Here is a 21,644-nt window from a genome sequence, read left to right on the forward strand (position 1 = left end):
ACCCCTCAGCCCCTCACAGCCAACCCTGCAGGCCGCCACCACCCTCTGAATTCCCTTATCTGCTTTTTGTATACCCGGGTCCCCCACTGGCTTCCCAGTGACAACAAAGTATAACACCACAAACCACCTCTATATTACAAAACACCTGGAAACCACGCAGCAAATGTAACAAACTCAAGTTGGAAGTTTTGTCTGAAGACCGTAAAACCAGTACTAGGCCTGCGCAGAGCACAGCAGGACCTGGTTTCTCTCTCCGAGCTATTTTCTGAAAATGGGCCAGGACCCAAATGCACGCACTGGGCTACCAGGCAGGCCACCCACATCTCATCCGCCCAGGGGCATCAGGAGGCCAGAGAGGCCCAGGCTCTTCTGCAGCTCTGTGCTGGAGCCTCAGATGTGTGTGGAGAAGAGTGTGGAACCCCCACAGGCCCGAGGGCACTGCCAGCCAACCCCACACCCCCACTGCCTCCTCCCCAGGCTGATCAAGGGGGACAGGAAGAGGCCATAAGACCTTCACAAGCTCTTTTCCAGCCCAATGTGAACACCACCTAATCCTGCCGTTCAATTCATTCCATCCTGCCCCGGTGCAGAATAAACCAGCCCTTGACTATGTTCCAGAATGTTCTAACATTTTCTGAGGTGCTTCCTCTGCTCCTTGTGTGCTTCTTGGGGGATAAGGTAAGAGATCCCCATGCCTAGTGTGGTGTCTGGCTTGTAGTAGGTGTGAATAAATGTCTGTCATCTTAAGGTGACTAGCAGTAAAGGAGCCGGCATGGTGCACAGCCCTCAGCCATCTAAGAATACCTTAAAGGCTTAGCAAAATGAAGTGATGCCCTGAGGCCAGAAGATGCGTTTTCTCATCCTCACACACTGCTATCTGCGGCACTACAACAGGCGCATTTTGTGGTGGCCCCCACAGGCAGGCACCCAGAGATATGCCACTCTCTGCCACTCCCCAAGCTCTGACTCTGGAACAAATGGCAGCGGACATCTCTGGACGTGAGTTATTCACTCTTTATTCCGTTAGTGACCAATACAACAGCACCACGGACACAGCAGAGGCCCTGCCTGAGAACCCAGGCAAGGCAAAGACGGGGGATGCAGGGGACCTCTGGGGCCCTGGGCTGGCCTGGCCTAAGAGAGGGGGAAGCTTTCCCCGCCTGCCCCTGCCTGCAGCCAGGAGAGAAACCACTGGGGAGGTGGGGCTGCCGAGTGGACAGTCAGACCACCTGCCAATGCCCCCCGTTCCCCAGAGCACCAGGACTGCAGTGAGGACAGGGCTTCTAAGGGGCTGGAGAGAGATCTGTGGAGCGGCTCAGGGTGGACACTGAGCTTCAGAGGGCACGGTGTCTGTGCGTGCATGTGCATGTGCGTGTGTGTGTAGGTGGGCAGATGCCTACACTATTTAGCGTATGGGATTTAACTGCTGAGCCACATGACCTGCCTGGAGACAAAGGAGACCAGGAACCAGGGACTCAGAGCGCCAGGGCCTGGGAGAGGGGCCTGGGGCAGAGGCCCCACCCCACTGCTTTGCCTTGCAGAGGGCAGGCGGCTCTGCTGGAGGCAGGTCTTGAGCAGTTGCCTCCCACGGGCCTGGGGGGAGGGGCCACCTCTGGCCCCACCCACCTCACGTATAGGCCATCTTGCTGCACACCCAGGGCCGGGTCATCAGACACTCCGTCGACACTAGCCTGGTGGGTTCCACGAAGACACACTCCCCTGGACCTGCGATGGTGAACCTGTGGCCAGGAGAGAAGACCAGGCGTTTATGATCTGGGACATTCTGCCCAAAACCCAGTGGCAGGCGAGGCCATGGATGCCCTGTTCCTCCCTCACTTCGTCACTAAAGCTGCCTTCTAGGCTATTTGGGCCAACAGACTTTTCTAGCATGGCATCCCATTCTTTCCCTACTCTGTGCCCCGTAGCTCCAGGCACCCTGGCACACCGATCAGACATTTCCTGGACACACATGCACTTCCCCATCCTGCCTCCATGTCCTTGCAGGGTCGGCTCCACAGCACCCAGTTCAGGGCCACTCTCTCCCCCCTCCCTTCCCACAGTTCCTTGCCTGCTCTGTGGGGCACTCTTACAGCCTCCTGGGGCCTCTGCCTATCTGTCCACACAGGTCCCCAAAGCAGCCGGCTCCTGAGCAGCAGGCTCTGTGCCCTCTCATCTTGGCTCCCTGCAGCACATGGGAGAAGCTCCACAGAGCTGGCTGAAGTCAACCACCCCTCACAGGTTAGGGGCGGGCTGCAATAACCCCAGTATGGGCTAACTGCAGCTCTATTGCCCAGGAATTCATTGACATCACACACAGAAGTGTGTGGTGGGAGGATTCCCCGCTGCCTAAAATCACCCCTTTCCAGCCTCAGAGGTTTCTTCTTAGCCTTAGTTGTTCACCTTGACCTCTGATCCCTGCCAAGGCTGGAGGTAGACTCTCACAACAGAGGGCGTTGGAAGGACCCCAAGAAGGAGTGCAAGGGGAAGGCCCTCCGCAGTATCTGAGACATGTGGCCAAAGGCCCCCTGGTTGCCAGGTGGTCAGCACGCCACAGACCCCACCCTGCAGGGCTCTGACAGCAAGTTTCCAGAAAGGCAGGGATAGGGGTGGAAAGTGCAAGACCTCCACAGCCACTCTGAGAGAAGACCTGACATGGGGACAGGAACGGGAGCAAGAAAAGGAAGGGACACTGAGGCCAGAGTAAGGGGCAAAAATGAAGAGGGCTCGAGATAAGGAAAAGGGGGAGGAGGGGAAGCATGATGAATGCCCCCCCGCCTCTAGGGATCCCATGGGTGTGACTGCCTAAGCCAGCTTCAGGTGGGAGGGCAGCTGATGGCCACCTCTGGCCACCAGAAGGATCCGAGGGTCTGAGATGCCCTCTGCTTTAGCTGCTGCCTTGGGGATGCTCACATGTCATCATGACCGGGTCAGGAGCTGTGTTCCCCATCCGACCCCATGCCCTCCAGCTGGCACCTCAGAACCTATTCCTCCAGCCATGGGATCTGTTTTACGGGTCTCACTCCCCTGTACGCACATCCCTGCATTTCTCTAGGCCTAGACCACTCCCTTCCCCACGCCCCAGAGTCACCACCCCACTGCCACAGCCACACGTCTGCCACCCGCTCCACCCATGACCGTCCCTCCCACACCACACACCAGCCCCGGCATCACACACTCACGTCCACACCACTAGAGCCTTACAAATACCGCCACGGCACACACCACCACCTCAGCAGTGCCCTCCTCCATCAAGAGATGCGTTTGCCAGGAAAATGTGGTCTAGAACACTCTGGGTGCCTGCCTTTAGATCCCCTTCCTTCCACAGCTACAGTGTTTAGATGGCACGTGGCTGCCCAAGATGGAGGCACATCTCCCATCCTCCCTTGCGGCCAGGTGCAGTCATGTGACTAAGTTCTGACCAATGGGGTGAGGCCATCCAGGGTCCTCCCTCCCGTTACCTGTCCCCTTCCCGCTGAACGGAATGTGGTTCCGCCACACTAAGTGGAGCCGATGAGCGCCAGGCTGCACAGATGGGATACTCGGTGTGGAAGGACCCTGAGCCCAACACCAGGAAGCTCCGATGGCTCCGCAGGGCAGAGCCACCACGCCAGGCTGGACTTTTATGGGAGAGGGAGAAGTATAGGCATTTTCATGGCTGGGTCTCTGGCACACACTGCTGGACCAGAGACTAGTATCTCTAGCTAGCACAAAACCAAGGGTTTCTCTCTCCTGGAGTTGTGTCCAAGGGGAGGGTCAAGACTTCCTCAGTCTAAGCGCGGTGACCAGAAGATGAAGCCTCAGCTCACGTGTCTGGATCAAATGGGTCCCCGTTGACCCAGTGGAATTCGTCTCCAACTCTGCGTAGTCCAATCCAGGGCTCCCTCCGCGTGAACTTGAACATAAATTCCTGCACCAAGGAAAGAGGGGCACCTCAGGGTCAGATGTGGTCTCCTGACTGGCGTCACATCCCAAGACAAACCTCAGCCTGGAAGATACTGGCTTTTGGGATGTACGGACGCTGGGACGGTGACTGCTGTCTCGCCGCATCCCAAAAGTGAGGAGCTAGGGTTACAGGATCTTCTGCAGTCACGCTGCCAGAGCTTGGCTCCAAGCCACTCGCTGACCTCGCAGCAATTGCCTCCGACAGCTTGAAAGGGATCCTGGTTCTGTGTGTGCCCACTGGGCCAGGAAGGCTGTACAGGGCTTGTCCTCCTAGCTCAGCAGGCCAGCATTCCTGATGCGCAGGAAGCTTGGGGATTGCCGGCTGGATGGCTAATCTGGGACAAATCTCAATGCTCAGGTTGGTTGTCCTGCCTGCATTTTTCTGGGACTTCCTCTGCAGACTGGAGATATCTTACTGTGTATCAAAGGCAAACAGAAGTGATTTTTAGATTATCTTCTATTTTGATTAACACCACTATTACCTCAAAATCCAAAACGGCCAGTAGACTCCATTAATTGTGTTTCCTTCACATTTCTGTTGCTAAAACTGTTTTGGATGTTAAATGGAGACCAAATCCTGATTTGGATCTTTAGAAAATTACAATGTGTGTTTACATTTCACAATGCATTTCTCATTTGTAATTCTTTTTCTCAAGAAACAAAGTCTTGTGGTTGGGCACAGTAGCTCACACCTGTAATCCCAGCACTTTGGGAGGCCTAGGCAGGCGGATCGCTTAAGGCCAGGAGTTCAAGACCAGCCTGGCCAACATGGAGAAACCCCATCTCTGCTAAAAATACAAAAATTAGCCAGGCATGGTGGCACACAGCTGTAGTCCCAGTGACTTGGGAGGATGAGGCACGAGATTCGCTTGAACCCAGGAGGCAGAGACTGCAGTGAGCTGAGATCGAGCCACTGCACTCCAGCCTGGGCGACAGAATTAGAGTGTCTCGAAAAAAAGAAAGACACAAAGTCTTGCTATGTTATTCAGGCTGGCCTTGAATTCCTGGTTCAAGTGATCCTCCCGCCTCAGCCTCCTAAGTAGCTGGGACTGCAGGTACGCTCCATCAAGCCCAGCTAATTTTCTTTTTACTTTTTGTAGAGCCGGGGTCTATGTTGCCCAGGCTAGCCTCCATCTCCTGGGCTCAAGTGATCCTCCTGCCTCAGCCTCCCGAGTAGCTGGCACTAGAGGTGCATGCCACCTCACCAGCTTTATAATTTATAATTCTTATGATTTATAATGCTAAGTGACCTCAACCAGTGAGCCTTGGATTGAAATAAGTGGTCTTGACAGTGGAGGTGGAAACTGGAGCCGCCCGTTGACCTGCTCAGACCGTGAGGTCTGCCTGCACCCCCAGTGATTATGAAGCAGGGTGGCTTTGGAGACTTGTCACAGGGACACTGCATCCTTTAGGGTGTGGCTGTCCCTAGAGTCAAGGTTGGGGGCCCTGAGGTCCCTTCCCCCACCCGCGTCACCCTAGCGCGCTCACCAGCTCCTTCTGGCTCTGGATGACCGCCAGCGCCGCCTCGTGGCTGTGGCAGTACTGCCTGCCTGTGTTCCAGTCTCTGGGCTCCTCAGAAAAGAAGTAGCACTTCCTTCCGTAGAGCAGCCAGTCCTCCGGGCAGGGCGCTTCGCACTTGATACAGCCTTTGGAAGCTGCAGAGAAGAGACTGGCTCAGCCCTCCCCCGCCCACCTCCCACCCCGCCAGAGTCCCACTCTGCTTTCTGTGGCTCCCTCCCCTGCCTCAGCTTTGGCGTCCTCCAGGGACACTGCAGACATGGATGTCCTCTCCGGTGAGCACCTCTCCTGGTGCCTGGAGGTAAAAGGGTGGCCACTGAATAAATGAGAAAGGGGATTGTGGGAAGCTGACAGGGGCATCACCGCGAGGGGAAGTGACAGTGGGGCAGCCCCTGGGTTAGGATCTCCTCTGTCTCTAAGCTCCCAGAGGCATGGAACTCCAGAAACTCAGACTGGGAAGCGACCTGGAGGCTACATGTCCTCTCTTTCCAGCTAGGCTGGATACCAACAGCAGAATGGACTGCTCGCTGCCTTTAACCATGCCCTTGTTAGCTACCAAGGCTGCCAGTCCACCACTGAACTGCTGGGAAGTTCTTTTCATTTTTTATTTTTTTGTATTTTTTAAACTCCCTTGCTGTCAGTGTGCGTGAAGTTTGTTTTTTGGTTTTTTTTCCTCTCTTATTTTTGAGACACAGTTTCATTCTTGTTGCCCAGGCTAGAGTGCAATGGTGTGATCTTGGCTCACCGCAATCTCTGCCTCCCAGGTTCAAGCCATTCTCCTGCCTCAGCCTCCCAAGTAGCTGGGATTACAGGCTTGCGCCACCAGGCCCGGCTAATTTTGTATTTTTAGTAGGGACAAGGTTTTTCCTTGTTGGTCAGACTGGTCTTGAACTCCCGACCTCAGGTGATCTGCCTGCCTTGGCCTCCCCAAAGTGCTGGGATTATAGGCGTGAGCCACCACGCCTGGCAGAAAGTTCTTGAATGTTGAGTCCCAACCTGTCCTCCTGTGACCTAGACCTGCTGTTCTAGGATCTGGCCTCTGGGTCAAGAGACACCCGTTCTGTCTTCTACCCCCTACTTGAAGAAGCTCAGCCTCCCTCATGCAGGTTGAAACAGATGCCATCTCTCCCATGATACCTGGCAAGGTTGCTCTCCATCCTGCCTGCTCACTGCAATATCCCAATGTTACCACTGAATTGCTGCCACCAGGACAGACCAGGACACATCAGATGTGGCTCTACCAGTAGCAGCAGTGGGCGCCATGCAGTTTTCCAGTTGTCATGGGGCCTCCAGTCTGCAGACTCCTTCCATGAACAGATTCGGTGGGTCTGTGCATACATGGACTTTTCTGGGAAGGAAGCCCAGAGCTTCTCAAAGGACTTCCTTGCCAAAAGGAATTAATCTACAATCTTAGATTGTTTTCATATGATCTGATTCTAAGCCAGGTCTCCCCCAGTGTCAGAACATGTGAAAATAACTTCTTAAATCCAAATGCAGAACCTTCTATTTATTTCTTCCACGTTTATCTCATTCCCTTTGGCTCATCATTTGAGTTTTTCCAGATACATTTGAATCTTGATTTCTTTCACCCATCTGTCATATGGGATTGTGTTTTTGGATTGTGTCAGCTGCAAACTCCATAAGCATACTTTTTGTTTGTTTTCATACAAGTGATTGATTAAAATGTAGAGCAGGACAGAGCCAAGAACAGGCCCCCCGGCACTCAAGCCCCTAGGGATCTACAGCCGCACAAACACCAATTAATTTATCCACACTCCCTGGGCGTATCTGTTCAATGAGACGCGAGTCCACCTGGGAATACTGACCATTGTGTGGCTACATTTCAACTGCTTTCCACAAGGATCTCCTAGGAGACTGTTGTGCTTTATTGAAATCATATCAGCTATGTCTACACATTCCCTGGCCTCCCAACCTAGTAAGAGGATAAAAGGAAACTGATTGAATTTGGAGGAATTATTCCAGGTGAATTTAAGCTGTACCCAGTGATTGCCTGTTTATTTTTGTTTTGTTTTGTTTTATCTCTTCTGTCACACAGGCTGGAGTGCACTGGCACAATCTCAGCTCACTACAACCTCTGCCTCCCAGGTTCAAGCAATTCTTCTTCCTCAGCCTCCCGAGTAGCTGGGACTACAGGTGCACACCACCATGCCCAGCTAATTTTTGTGTTTTTAGTAGAGATGGGGTTTCACCATGTTGGCCAGGCTGGTCTCGAACTCCTGACCTCAAGTGATACACCCACCTTGGCCTCCCAAAGTGCTGGGATTACAGGCATGAGCCACTGTGCTGGCCACCCTATCCATTTCTAAATACTCAGAACCCCTCTGCTTGTCATGCAACCTATAGAGGAGGGTTGGTAGGAATTGATACTGTTGGTGGACATTTCTCCTATTTTGAGGAGTCCACCTCTGGTCTTATGGCATTTCTCAAAGATTAAAGACAGAAGCACTAAAATCATTTTTGTAAACCCTTCAGAACCTACAATACACTTTTATTTGAATCTCTTAAAAGTAGTCAGGTTCCCTGTTCATATACTCTCACATGTTCTTAGGTGCAGTTTCTACCTTTTCACTTATTCAACCCTTTCAGTTCCAGACACTTCTCTATGGTTCTCAGGCCTCTCCCACTTAGAATGTTCTATTTCCGTGATAGGGTCCAGAATATGCCACCCTAAAATATGCGACTTTGATATAAGGATCATTTTAAGCTGAAGGCAACTAAGAATCAACAGGCGCAATGGCATACACGTTTCATAAAAAATAATAATAATTAATAAATTTTTTTTAAAAAGAATCAACAGGAAGTCTGGGCATGGTGGCTCAGCCAAAGAAGGCAGATCATGTGAGGTCAGGAGTTCAAAACCAGCCTGGCCAATATGGCAAAACCCCCTCTCTACTAAAAATACAAAAATTAGCCGAGCATAGTGGCATGCGTCTGTAATCCTAGTTACTTGGGAGTCTGAGGCAGGAGAATCGCTTGAACCCGAAGGCAGAGGTTGCAGTGAGCTGAGATCGCACCATTGCACTCCAGCCTGGGTGACAGTGTCTCAAAAGAAAAAAAAATGACCAGAAAGAGTTCTCTGCCCTCTCATCTGCCCGAAAGCAGGGCATAAATTTCCCTTCGGGGAGGGTGCTGTCCTATTCCCTATCCCCCACCCCATTCCCTCTCAGACCCCCACTTTCCACCCTAAACCATGTTGGCCAGGCTGATCTCAAACTCCCGACAGGTGATCCGCCCGCCTCGGCCTCCCAAAGTTTTGGGATTACAGGTGCGAGCCACTGCGCCCGGCTGAATGTGATCTTTAAAGGCCCTTATTCCCAACCATCTCCTCCAAGAAGCACTGTCTGCCTAACCTACCCCAAGTTTGTTCTGAGTTCTCACAACACTTACAAAATAATTCCTAAGTAGCATCTCCATTCTACTTGCGTGGCTTAATAAAGGGGATGTGTATAGTCTGTGTGTGAATATGTTATTTTTAAGCTAAAATCTCGAGAACTGACACTACGTATTTTCTACTTACTGAGTCCCCCACAGGATTCTTGGAATGTCTAGAATCTTTCTTTAACTAATTAGAGGTGCTTTTAACAAGGAGTATGCAAATCGAATTGCATAAATGCTCTGACATGCGTGCTCACCCAAGATGCTCATCACCACCAAAATGGCGAACAGAAGGACCGCGATGGCACCAAGCAGGAGACGTGTGGTGGTGTCTAGGAGAAGAGAGAGGAGTTCAACATCCCACCACCCATCCCACCGCCAGTCCCCGCCACCAGCCCCGTATCCTGCTAATGACAAACAGGGGGAGGTGGAGCCCAGCAGGCTGCATTTTGCTGCTGTTGTTGTTGTTATTTTGAGACAGAGTCTCACTCTGTTGCCCAGGCTGGAGTGCAGTGGCGTGATATTGGCTCACTGCAACCTCTGCCCAGATCCCGGGCACAAGTAGTTCTCCTGCCTCAGCCTCCCGAGTAGCTGGGATTACAGGCACCCACCACCACGCCCGGCTAATTTTTGTATTTTTACTAGAGATGGAGTTTCACCATGTTGGAAATTCTAAAAGGCTTCATTTAAAAAATAACAGTGTGGGGCGCAGTGGGTCACGCCTGTAATCCCAGCACTTGGGAGGCCGAGGCAGGTGGATCACTTGAAGTCAGGAGTTTGGCTGGTCTCGAACTCCTGACCTCAAATGACCCCCCTGCCTCGGCCTCCCAAAGTGCTGGGATTACAGGTGTGAGCTACCACGCCTGGCCAACAAGCTGTGTTTTAACAAGCCCTCCAGGTGATTCTGATGCAGGGTGGAGTTTAAAACTCACTGCTGAGAGCGCAGCTCCGATTCTGTGAGTCCCAGGCTTGAAACCCTCCCTGCTGGGCTACCCACTGCTCACGAACTCTTCAGTGAAGGTAAGAGTTTTCTACCTGGAATCTCCTGCTGCTTCTCTATGTGGTCTCAGGTTTCAGTCACATGGGTTCTTCACAATAACCCATTCAGCACTCATAGCCCTGCTACTGAGTCTTTGCTCCCAAAGTCTCCTCCTCCACGGATACCTCCTGAAATCCACCCACCTCTACAGCATCCATCCTCTTCCCGATCCTCTGGGTTCTCCTTTTGTCTATCCTCCCTTTTTCCTCCCTTTTTCCTTCCTTTCTCCCTCCCTCCCTCCCTCCCTCCATTCCTTCCTCAGAGTCTCACACTGTCGTGGAGGCTGGAGTGTGGTGGCACAATCTCAGCTCACTGCAACCTCCGCCTCCCAGGTTCAAACATTCTCCTGCCTAAGCCTCCCAAGTAGCTGAGATTACAGGTACCCGCCACCACACTCTGCTTAATTTTTTTGTATTTTTAGTAGAGACAGGGTTTCACTATGTTGGCCAGGCTGGTCTTGAACTCCTGACCCCGTGATCCGCCCACCTCAGACTCCCAAAGTGCTGGCATTAACAGGCGTGAGCCACTGCACCCGGCCTATTAATTTTATTTTGTTATCGCTTAATATTCTCATTTTATATGTAATGAGAGAACATGCTTAGACTTTGAACATAGGGTATTTTAAGGATTTTTTAAATTGTGATGAAAATACATAACATAAAATATGCAATTTTAACCATTTTTTAGTGTACGATTAGTAGCATTAAGTACATTCACAGTGTTCTGAAACCATCATCACTGTCTGTTTGCAAAAGTTTTTCATCATCCCAAACATAATTTCTGTCCCCTTAAACAACTCCCATCCGCTGCTCTTCCCAGCCCCAGGCAACCACCCCTCTGCTTTCTGTCTCTGTGAATTGGACCACTCTAGGAACCTTATATAAGAGGAAACATCCAGTGTTTGTCCTTTTGTTTCTGGTTCCTTTCACAGCATGTTTTCAAGGCTCATCCATGTTGTCACATATGTCAGAACTTCATTCCATCTTAAGGCTGAATAATATTCTATTCGTATAGCAAGAACACATTGTGTTTATCCCTTCATCTGTTGGTAGACATTTGGCTGTCTCTACCTTTTAGCTATTGTGAATAATGCAGCTATGAACGTGGTATATGAGTATCTGTTCGAGTCCCTGCTTTGGATTCTTTTGGGTATACGCTTAGGAGTGGAGGTGCTGGATCATGTGGTAGTTCGGGGTTTGTTTTTTGTTTTTTCTTTTTGCTGTTTTTTAGGCAGAGCCTCGCTCTGTCACCTAGGCTGGAGTGCAGTGGCACGATCTCAGCTCACTGCAACCTCCACCTCCCAGGTTCAAGAGATTCTCCTGCCTCAGCCTCCTGAGTTGCTGGGATTACCGGCGTGTGCCACCACACCAGGCCAATTTTTGTATTTTTAGTAGAGATGGGGTTTCATTATGTTGGTCAAGCTGGTCTCAAACTCCTGACCTCATGATCCACCAGCCTTGGCCTCCCAAAGTCCTGGGATTACAGGCATGAGCCACTACACCGAGCCCACATGGTGGCTCTTTCTGAGGACCACTAACTCCCCCGTGGTTGCATAATTAGACATTCTCACCAGCAATAGATGAGGGTTCCAGTTTCTCCACATCCTCACCAACCCTTGTTGGTTTACATTGTTTTGATTACAGCTATCCAACAGGTGTGAATTCCCTTCATAATTTTGTTTGGATTTTTTTTGCCATCTAAACCATTAAGTGTACAATTAAGTACAGTTACATTGTTGTACACCCATTTTTAAAGTTTTTTTAATCAGTGTTATATATAAATCATGGATGAAAACAGTGCCTCCGCAGCTCAGTGTTGGTCTGTAAACTGTTACTTGTCATCATGATATAAGTGCCAAAATTGAGAGGAAGAATTTGTAGCAATTCAGCATTACCCGGACATCCAAGGGCATGTTGCTAGTCATTCATTTGTATTGCATTTTACAAAGGATTTTGAAAAGAAACCTGTTTCCTTCACCAAGGATAGACTGAAAAGCACAGATTTAAGGAATCAAGAAATTCTAAAAGGCTTCATTTAAAAAATAACAGTGTTGAGCACAGTAGGTCACACCTGTAATCCCAGCACTTTGGGAGGCTGAAGCAAGTGGATCACTTGAAGTCAGGAGTTTGAGACTAGCCTGGCCAACATGGTGAAACCTTGTCTCTATTAAAAATACAGAAATTATTCGCGTGTGGTCGTGTGTGCCTGTAATCCAAGCTACTCTATAGGCTGAGGCAGGAGAATCGATTGAACCAGGAGGCAGAGGTTGCAGTGAGCCAAGATCGTGTCACTGCACTCCAGCCTGAGCAACAGAACAAGACTGTCTCCAAAAAATAATAATAATAGTAATAACGTTGCTCCTTCCCCAACCACTTTCAACTCTTTTAGCTGACTCTTTTGGTATTAGCTCCAAATCTCTAAATGCCATGTGTATGTAAATGCTTCCAGATTTTTTCTGTTTTAGATGTAATTTATTGGCTTCCCATTATAATGATGCAGACTTAATTCTTTGCATTACCATTCTACCCTGACCACTCACTCTGCCATCTCAATGTCATAGTTTGTATTAGCTTGATACGTGGGTGTTATATTCTTATGTCAGTGTAAACAGCGCTCTGAGCAAAGCCACGCCATGTGTTGCGATCATTTCCACGGAACTTCTTGTTTCCCTGTTCATCACGGTCTTCTTTTCCCGTTGCTCAATCTTCTGTATGGTTATCATTATCTCAACACCAAAACTCCTCTTTCATGATGAGACAAAATCAGAAATTCTCTTTCACCTTTGTCTTAGTCTGCTATAACAAACTGTCAGACTGGGTGGCTTAAACAATGGACATTTATTTCTCCTATTAGTTCCAGAGGCTGGATCAGCGTGCCAGTGTGGTTGGGGTCTGATGAGGGCCCACTTCCTGGCTTGCTGACAGCTGCTTTCTGACTGTGTCCTCACACGGCGGAGAGAGGAAGTTCTGGTGTCTCTTTTCTTATAAGGGTGCTAATTCCATCACGGGAGCTCTACCCTCATGACCTCATCTAAACCTAATTGCCTCTCAATTACCCACCTCCTCAATATCATCACATTGGGCGTTAGTGATTCAATGTATAAATCTGGGGAGGAAACACACATGCAGGCCATAATGACCATCTTGAAGAAATGTCCCTTGGAACTTTCTGAGCTGCTCGAATCTGACTAGTTGCCTTCTAAGCCCAGCTGCCATCTGGGGTCTTCCCGTACCAGCAGTCTGAGGATTTCTCTGCGTCTCTCCTGTGTTGGCTCTTCTGTTCCTTTTCTCCCATGTCTTCCTCTCCTTTGCTTTACTCCCTCATCCTGGTGAAACACATCATCCAGCGGCTGCCTGAGGAAGGATAGAACAAAACCACTGCACCGCGCAGGTCGGAGGAGCAAAGCTTCTCATCGTGTTCCATGGTGAACTGGTGAATGCTACCCGTGGAATTGTGAACGTAGAGGACTATTATAGGTTGAGGATAAATTTTTTTCAGAATTTTGAAGGTATTACTTAATTGTCTTCTAGCTCCAGTGTTGCTTTTGAAAAGTCTAGATTCATTCTCACCTGTGATCCTTTTCAACTGCTTAATTCTTTTCTTATTAGATGCTTTTAGGGTCTTCATCGCAGCATTCTAAAGTTTCATCGTTGCATGCCATGCCTTGGTTTGGTCTGTTTCATCTACTCTAATAGGCCCTTTCAATCTGGAAAGTGATGTCCTTCATTTCCAAGAAATTTTCTTTTTTTGAGACAGAGTCTCACTCTGTCACCCAGGCTGGAGTACAATGGCGCCATCTCGGCTCACTGCAACCTCTGCTTCCTGGGTTCAAGCAATTCTCTTGCCTCAGCCTCTCAAGTAGCTGAGATTACAGGTGCCTGCCACCAAGCCTACCTAATTTTTTGTATTTTTAGTAGAGACAGGGTTTCACCATGTTGACCAGGCTGGTCTTGAACTCCTGACCCCAGGTGATCCATCTGCCTTGGCCTCCCAAAGTGCTGGGATTACAGGTGTAAGCCACCATGCCCAACTAGGACATTTTCTTTAATTATATCATTGTTGATTTCCTCTCCATGTTTTGTTTTCTTTCTGGAAGTCATATTCTTCAAATGTTGGATCTCTTAGATTGGTCCTCCAAATTTCTCATCTTATTTTCTCCTCTTGTTTGCTATCTATTTGCCTTTTTGCTGTATTTCCTGGAAGAGTTTCTCAATTTTTCATCCTATCCTTCTACTGGGTTCTTAATTTCTGTTATTATATTTTTAATTTCCAAGGTTTTTTTTTGTTTTGTTGCTGTTGCTCTATGAATATCCCCTCTTAAAGAATTCTATTCTTGTTTTAACGATGCAATGTTTTCTCTTTTCTCTCTGAAGATATGACCGACAGGTTTTTTTTGGAAGGGTGGGGGAAATGAGCAGAAGGATTATTTCCGCCTGTATAACCTCTGTTTTGGTCTTGAGCTTCCATGTTAGAGACTTTTCTCAGAGGTCTTGAGACCACGGTTATCTGTTCACAATTAAGGCAGGAGAACTAATGAGTTCATTGGCGCCTCCAAGCCCACAGATGGGGGCTTATTAACTGTGGGGGATACAGTAGAGTGATCTGGCTGGGCTGATTCTTGGGATTCTCTGAATGCTCATCTTATTATGTTTTTCCTCTTGGATGGACGACAGTCCATGTTTTCTCCTCTGGAGAATACGGGGCTAGCTGAGGGAAGAGGCTGGGAGCTGTCCTCAGCATTCAGTACGTAAATGTTGGCTTAGTTTCTTGCTCTCAGTGCAGTGGTGTCTACAGCCTTTTTCTTTCTTTCTTTCTTTCTTTCTTTCTTTCTTTTCTTTTTTTTTTTTTGAGACAAGTTGTACAATCTTGGTTCACTGAAACCTCCGCCTCCCAGGTTCAAGTGATTCTCCCACCTCAGCCTCCTGAGTAGCTGGGATTACAGGCACCACCATGCCTAGCTGATTTTCGTATTTTTAATAGAGATAGGGTTTCACCATGTTGATCAGACTGGTCGCAAACTCCTGACCTCATGATCCGCCTGCCTCGGCCTCCCAAAGTGCTGCAATTACAGGCGTGAGTCACTGTGCTGGGCTGAAGCCCTCTTTCTTGAGAGATTTCACCTGAGGGAGAGATTTCACCTCAGGTTCCTGGGGCTGGGAGAATCTGTACAGAATGGGAAGCTGAATCCTCCTTAAAGAAATGTTCAACCTGTCCTCCTATTCTGAGCTCCATCTTCAAGCACTGCCACCAACCCCTGAGCCTTAGGGGTCCTCCCACGAGGCTCAGTCGGCTCCTCTGCTCTCTGGACTTTCTCAGGTGGGGTGAAGTCAGTTACCATTTATCCATTTGCTCCCGAGCTCTCTATTTTGTTGCTATTTTCACTCTTGTTCCTGTCCTTAAGGCCTTTTAAAAATTGCTTTTCTGTTTTGTTTGGTTTCTTTTCATTTGTTTTTTTTGTTTGTTTGTTTTTTTTTTTGAGATGGAGTCTCGCTCTGTCACCTGGGCTGGAATGTAGTGCCACAATCCTGGCTCACTGCACCCTCTGCCTTCAGGGTTCAAGCGATTCTCCTGCTTCAGCCTCCCAAGTAGCTGGGACTACAGGCACGTGCCACCATGGCCGGCTCGTTTCGGTTTTGTTTTTGTTTTGCTCACTGTAACCTCCACCTCCCAGGCTGAAGTGATTCTCCTGCCTCAGCCTCCTAAGCAGCGGAGACTGTAGGTGCACATCACCATGTCTGGCTAATTGTATTTTCAGTAGAGCTGGGGTTTCTTCATGTTGGCCAGGTTGATCTCAAACTCCTGACCTCAGGTGATTGGCCCACCTCAGCCTCCCAGAGTGCCGGGATTATAGGCATGAGCCACCACGCCCACCCCTTTACTGTTGAATTAGTGGGCTTCTGAAGTAAAAAAAGAAAGAAACGCATGTGTTCAGTCCACCATCTTGACCTGCAAGTCCAACAAACATTTTCCAGCCCTTCCTATGAGCAAGGTCTATGTTGGCTAGTGACCGGGAGTCCCAGGTGGGTGGCTTCAGACACGGTGAGAGCAGAGGCTTCAGCCTGCATCGGAAGACTGGGTTCTCTCTATGTCTGCTCTGCTGTCCTTGGTGGCAGCGTCATCACAGTTCCCTGGAGCTACAGGATGGCTGCCTGCGGTGAGCATGCTGAGTGCATCCTTCCTTTCCCTTCTATTGGACCTCTTCTCTAACGTTGCTGCTGTAACCCTTTGTGCGCTAAAGATATGAGCACGACATCTGGCATCACTTCACCTGGGTTCAAATCCCAGCTCGGCCACTTTCTAGATGTGTATAGATGGTTAAGTTTCTTAGCCTCTACTGTAGTTTATTTTCCTCATCTTGAAAATGAGGTAATGATCATATCTATCTGTCTCTCAGAGTTTCATGAGAATTCAGTGTACAGCGCTTAGCACAGTGCCTGGCGTGGTAAACTCTATTCAATCAACTTGTGGTGATTATGCGGGCCGTCAGTGTGATGGTGACCATCAGCCTTAGGCTTTTTTGCGGTGAGGACTGTGCTTTACTCACCTTCGGATTCCCTGAAATAGGGCTGGGTCATCGCCTTGCATATAACAGCGCCCACTGGGACTCAAAAACTATGGGAGAATTTTAGTTACACCCAACAACATCCTTGGTCAATCTTAAATTCAACTGAGTTTGTAGGAAAGAATACACAGGGAAGAGGAATCTGTACGTGTATCTTCAACACTGCCAGATCCAAGGTGCCTCTTCACTGTGTGTCGGCAATAACTTCTCTAGATGCTGCACTGGACCATGCTTCCTCTGAACTCTGCAGGGACTCCTTCCTTGCCTCTTCCTAGTGTGTCTAGTGGTTGCCGACGGACCTTAGCACTCCTTGGCTTGCAGCCGCATCACTCCAATCTCTGCCTTTATCATCATATGGCATTCTCCCTGTGTCTTACATGGTTCGACTATGTCCCTACCCAGATCTCATCTTGAATTGTAGCTCCCATAATTATCGTGTGTTGTGGGAGGCCTGGGTGGGAGGTAATTGAATCGTGTGGGCAGGTTTTTCCTGAATCATGTTGTTTTTGTGATGGTGAGTAAGTCTCACAGGATCTGATGGTTTTATAAAGGGCAGTTCCTCTGCACACACTCTTGCCTGCCACCATGTAAGACGTGTCTTTGCTCCTCCTTCACGATTGTGAGGTCTCCCCAGCCATGTGGAACTGTAAGTCCATTAACCTCTTTATAAATTATCCAGTCTTGGGTATGTCTTTATTAGCGGCATGAGAACAGACTAATACAGTGCCCTTGTCTTCATGTGACCATCTTCTTATAAGGATGCCGGTTCATATGGGATAAGGGCCCACCCTACTCCAGTCTGACCTCATCTTAACTACAAATAACCTGCCAGACTGTATTTCCACATGCGGCCACATTCAGAGGTTCCAGAGATTAGGGCGCCAACATGGCTTTTTTGGTGAAGACACAATTCAACTTCTAACAAATGTCTAACTCATTACTCATCCCTACTATGCCATGGCCCATAGTAGGTGGCGTTTAAGGGTGCAATTTATTTCGGTCTCTAAATGTATGTGATTTCGCCTAATAATAGAAGGAACAACTGAAAAAACCTGACTCCCGGGCCCAGACAAAGCTCCCATCATCCTCACACTCATCCCCAGACGGGCCCATGCTGCTGTCTCTAAGTCACTGGGGACACAGCCTGGCAAGCATCATCTTGACTGTTAAAAACTACCAAATGTGAAGTTTGGTAATTTTTAAACTTTTAAGAGGCTAAATGCATGTGTGTGGTTTTGATCAGGAAGTTGTGGGTTTATGCCTAATCAAGAAACTTTCAACATTAAAAATTTAGAATCAGTGAGCACTGAAAAATCTATAGGCTGAGGTATGCAGGCTCACTCTGTCCCCTCTCCTGTACCCCCAGGCCACTCTGCCCCACTGAGACTCCCAAAGGCAGAAATATCCTCATCTTGTTCCCAGAACCCAGGCAGACTCTCCGGGTCACCTTTTCGAGCCTTACACCCCAGGCTGGAAGGAAAGGTTCCTATCTACAGTGAGAAAAGACTTAATCAAGGCAACTTCTGTTCCGTTTCCTGTTTATAAAGCTAGTTATTCATCTCAGAAAAGTCTTAAAGACCTGGGCTGTAATCCCAGCTTTCTGATTTAAGAAGCTCTCTGACTCATTGAACCCATAAGGAGGGAAAAAAAAGTCAATCCTGGAGGTGGTAGGGTTATCTGGGAAGCAGGGGGAGGAGAGCGTGTGTGTGGGAATTTGATGATCCCCAGCTAGCCTCACCGAGGCAGATGTCCTTGGCCATGCAGGAAAGGGTCAGAACCTTCACGATGGGGCTTTCAAGTGTTAGCAACCAAGGATGTCCTTGGCCAGGACACTCGGGCCCTCAGTCTCGGCTCCCTCATCTATGAAACAGAATACTCACCAGCCCCTCGCAAGGGGAGAGGGGAAGGCTGAGATGATGACTATGAAAGCCCCATCACGGCTTCAACACGTAGTGGGTGCTTGATGTGTGTTGGGCATATGGTGATGAAGGAGCAGAGACTTCTTGCAGGGCTCAGCTTGGTCAAGTCAGGAAATCTCCCATTTCTCTCAAGACAGGTGCTTGGCTAAGTGGGGGCTGCAAAACCCTGGGTCCCCAAATGGACAGGTCCCTCCTCCCACTGACAGCATTTCAGCACGTGGACTCTGGACTCAGGTTTGGGGTGGGAAGCAGAATCAAGGGAGGCTGATCAGAAGTCAAAGTGCTGCAGCTGGGCCTGGGCTCCCCCGACAGGGCTGCAGGACCGCTGGGAAGAGGAGGCAGCACACACACAGCCCACACTCTAGGGCCTGTGTCTCCCTGAGAGGTGGAAATCATGGCCTGGCTTAGCAGCCCCTGTCCTGGGACCTCTGTGAGGACACAAATGTGCCCAGGGCCCAGATCAGTACCTGGATGTTGCAGGAAGAATGAATGAATGATGGAGACCAGTACCAAGGCCAGCACTGGGCCAATGAGCAGCACCCTGGAGAGGACCGGCCCTGCTCCACGAGCTCCTCTCTTCTGAGAGCAGGCTGGCGGCACCCAAGGAGACTTTCAGAGAACTGGCAGAAGGGAGGCCCCTGGACAGACTCAGACTCCAGATCCTAAAATTCTGCGGGAAAAGTCAGCAGGCCCAAGATGCTGAGCACCCAAGGACCATAGGCCATCAGGAGCAGGACCGCTCCTGGGGGGACGAAGAGAAGGAGAGGGAAGGGACTTCAGGTGGCATGAGTCAGAGAGCAAGGCAAGGCAGGGGGCCATGGTGAGGCAAGGCTGGACCACAGGAAGATGCTAAGCCTGGGAGTGGGCTTGATCAGGGCCCCAGACAGCCTCTGGGTGACCTTCCAGCTTAATGTGCGGTCTCTTCTGCAGCCTGATTGGCAGGTGGGCAGCCCAGCCACAGTCGGGAGAAGGAAGCACAAGGGGGTGGAGGTCAGGGCGGGAGGTGGGACAGGAACAGCAAGCAGAAGGCATTAAAAGGCCATGGCAGCCCAGAAGCGGCCCTACCATGGGGGCTGGGGTTCAGGTTAGGGCAGACCCTTCGGAAATGCTGACGAATACGTGAATGAAGAAATACAGGCAAGAGGAAGGAGCAACTTCAAGAAATAACTTGGCAGGAGGGAAGCGTGGGACACGGGGCCACTCTAACAGTAAAGCCAGAGACAGCGTCACAGGGAAGTGTCCGTCCACCTCCATCCATCCCGCCCAAGTCTTCACAGCCCACAGCTCTGCCACAGCTATTCTGCTTGGTGACGCACCATCCTCGCCTCCTCTGTCCCTGCCACTGTCTGATGGTCCAGCTTCAGAGTCTGCACAGCCCTCCCTCGGAGAGTCCACATGCCCTGGGCCACAGCCTTTGTGCAGAACGCTGGCATTACCACCCCCACCTCCCCATCCTCAGCGGCCCCATAGCCTATCTTGGCCCAGGTGCTGGTTATGTCCCTCCCGGTCCCCGTCCACTGCCCCACCCCCTCCCTGACCTCTAGCCTCGGTCCCACCCCTCTGGGCCACCACCAGTCTTCCAAGGGCAAACCCACCATCTCCACCCCTCAGTAGCCCCTTCAGAGCAAAGTCTAAGCTCCTGGGCAAGGCCTGGCTAGCCCTTCACCGTCTGGGTCGTCCAGACCCATCTCTCTCCACCCTGCCCCATCTCAGTACCCCAGGGCTCAGTTCCCACACGGAACCGACTAGCTCTGACCACCTGGCCTGGAACACATCGCGCTCTAGGTCTGGGACGTCTTTCTCTCTGTCTCCATACCCCCTAAGAGGTCACTTCCTACGGGAAGCCCTCCTTTTCTGACACTGCCTCCCTAAGGATGAGTGATCCAGGCTCTGGGCTTCCCTAATTAATGCTGCCCAGGCCCTTGGATTCGGGGTACCAGGAGCACCCTGAGAAGCACACAAACGGCCAACCACCCTCTCACCAACTCCAGCCTCTCCCACACCACTCGCCGCCGGCAGCAGCTAATACAAGTTTCCTAAAAGAGCTCATGAACTTGAAATCAATTCTCCACTCTGGTTACTGCCCCCGCGGCCACAGGGGTCTCTCCCTGAGGCAGTCTGATGGAGGAGTAGGTGTGACCCCTGACCTTGCAAGGAAGAGCCTCTCATGGATTCTCCACCCTTGCCCTGCCCTGCTCTGCCCTCCCCACATGGCCCCACCACCACGGGGTCGCGTGGGCGGCTCCCACAGGGGCGGGCACCACCTCTGGGGTCTCCTGCTTTCTTACTTTACTCAAGCGTGTTCACAGCCACAGATTCCGCCACCCTCTCAAAACGCCTGTCAGGTGGGTGCCAGACAGTGGCTGTCCCCTTCATGCGTGAGGACCGAGGCTCAGAGCATGAAGCCTGCTCCAAGGTCAGACAGGGAGTCGCGGCAGACGCAGGGTCGAGGCTGTGACTCGCACCCCACCCCACGAAGCGGCATCTGGCCGTTCTGAAATGAATGACTTCGCCGCGCTCCCCTCCGGGACAGCGGCCAAGGTGACTCTGACCGCCTCCGGGTCCCGGGTCCGAGCTGGGCAGGGGTCCCTGGGCCAGGAGAGGGAGGCCGCTCCGCGCTTACCCTCCAAGGCCGCCTTCCAGCTGGTGCTGCCCTCGTAGCCCGACCCGGATCGCCGCAGCAGCCCCTCGGGGCCACGGGCCTCGGCCTCGGCAGGCGAGCGCGGCCTGGGGGCGGCAGGGGCGGGCGCGGGCGCGGGTCGCGCAGCGACGGGCGGCGGCGGCCGGGCCCGCGCGGGGGGCTCCCGGGCTGGCTCCATGCGGGGCGCTCCGCCGCGCCGCGCCCGCGCTCCTGCACCGGGGTGCGGGGCCCAGCCCGACGCGCACTCGGCGCTCCGCGCGCCCTGCGGGCCCCCCAGGCCGGCCTCGGGTGGGCTAGAGCCGCGGCGCTCGCAGGCAGGCCAGGGCTGAGCCCGGGTCCCCGCGCTGGAGCCTCTCCTCCCGGTGCCGCCGCCGTGCGCGCCGTGCCTGCCCCGCCGAGCCGCAGCCTCCACGTACAGCCGGGCTGGGAGGAGCGCCAGGCGGCGCGTGGGAGCCTGGAGCTGTGGACCCGGGCGGGGCGGGGGCGGAGAGGAAGGAGGCGCTGAGGAGCAGGGACAGCCGGGTCCCTGACCCCGCCACCTGGCAGGAGGCCGGATGCTGCCGAGCTAGGAGCACAGTCTTGGAGCCGGGAGACCTGGCTCTAACTCAGCTCCACCTCCCCAGCCTC

At 51.3% G+C, this 21,644-nt stretch overlaps 1 protein-coding gene across 2 annotated transcripts; it reads right to left on the reverse strand.

Moving 5' to 3' along the window:
* Positions 1-1,000: 1,000 nt before the first annotated feature.
* CLEC2L (C-type lectin domain family 2 member L) lies at positions 1,001-21,442 on the reverse strand. Of its 2 annotated transcripts, XM_064361345.1 has the most exons (5): positions 21,000-21,442; positions 9,114-9,188; positions 5,431-5,597; positions 3,807-3,907; positions 1,001-1,739 (listed from the first exon to the last, which is right to left on the reverse strand). In XM_064361345.1, the coding sequence occupies exons 1-5, from the start codon at positions 21,193-21,195 to the stop codon at positions 1,628-1,630; spliced, it is 651 nt and encodes a 216-aa protein (XP_064217415.1). In that variant the 5' UTR covers positions 21,196-21,442; the 3' UTR covers positions 1,001-1,627. The 2 variants fall into 2 exon arrangements, with proteins under 2 accessions (XP_064217415.1, XP_064217452.1); XM_064361382.1 differs by lacking the exon at positions 9,114-9,188.
* Between the last annotated feature and the right edge of the window lie 202 nt (positions 21,443-21,644).

Source organism: Aotus nancymaae, unplaced genomic scaffold (genome assembly GCF_030222135.1).
Source record: "Aotus nancymaae isolate 86718 unplaced genomic scaffold, 86718_ANA_hifiasm-v0.15.2.pri h1tg000002l, whole genome shotgun sequence".
Lineage (NCBI taxonomy): Eukaryota > Metazoa > Chordata > Mammalia > Primates > Aotidae > Aotus > Aotus nancymaae.

Coding starts and splice junctions, on each gene's coding strand:
- CLEC2L (XM_064361345.1), bottom strand. CDS start 21,195: ATGGAGCCAGCCCGGGAGCCCCCCGCGCGGGCCCGGCCGCCGCCGCCC. Junction 9,189..20,999: donor CTGGAAGGCGGCCTTGGAGG/GTAAGCGCGGAG, acceptor CTCTTCTCCTAG/ACACCACCACACGTCTCCTG. Junction 5,598..9,113: donor GGTGGTGATGAGCATCTTGG/GTGAGCACGCAT, acceptor TCTTCTCTGCAG/CTTCCAAAGGCTGTATCAAG.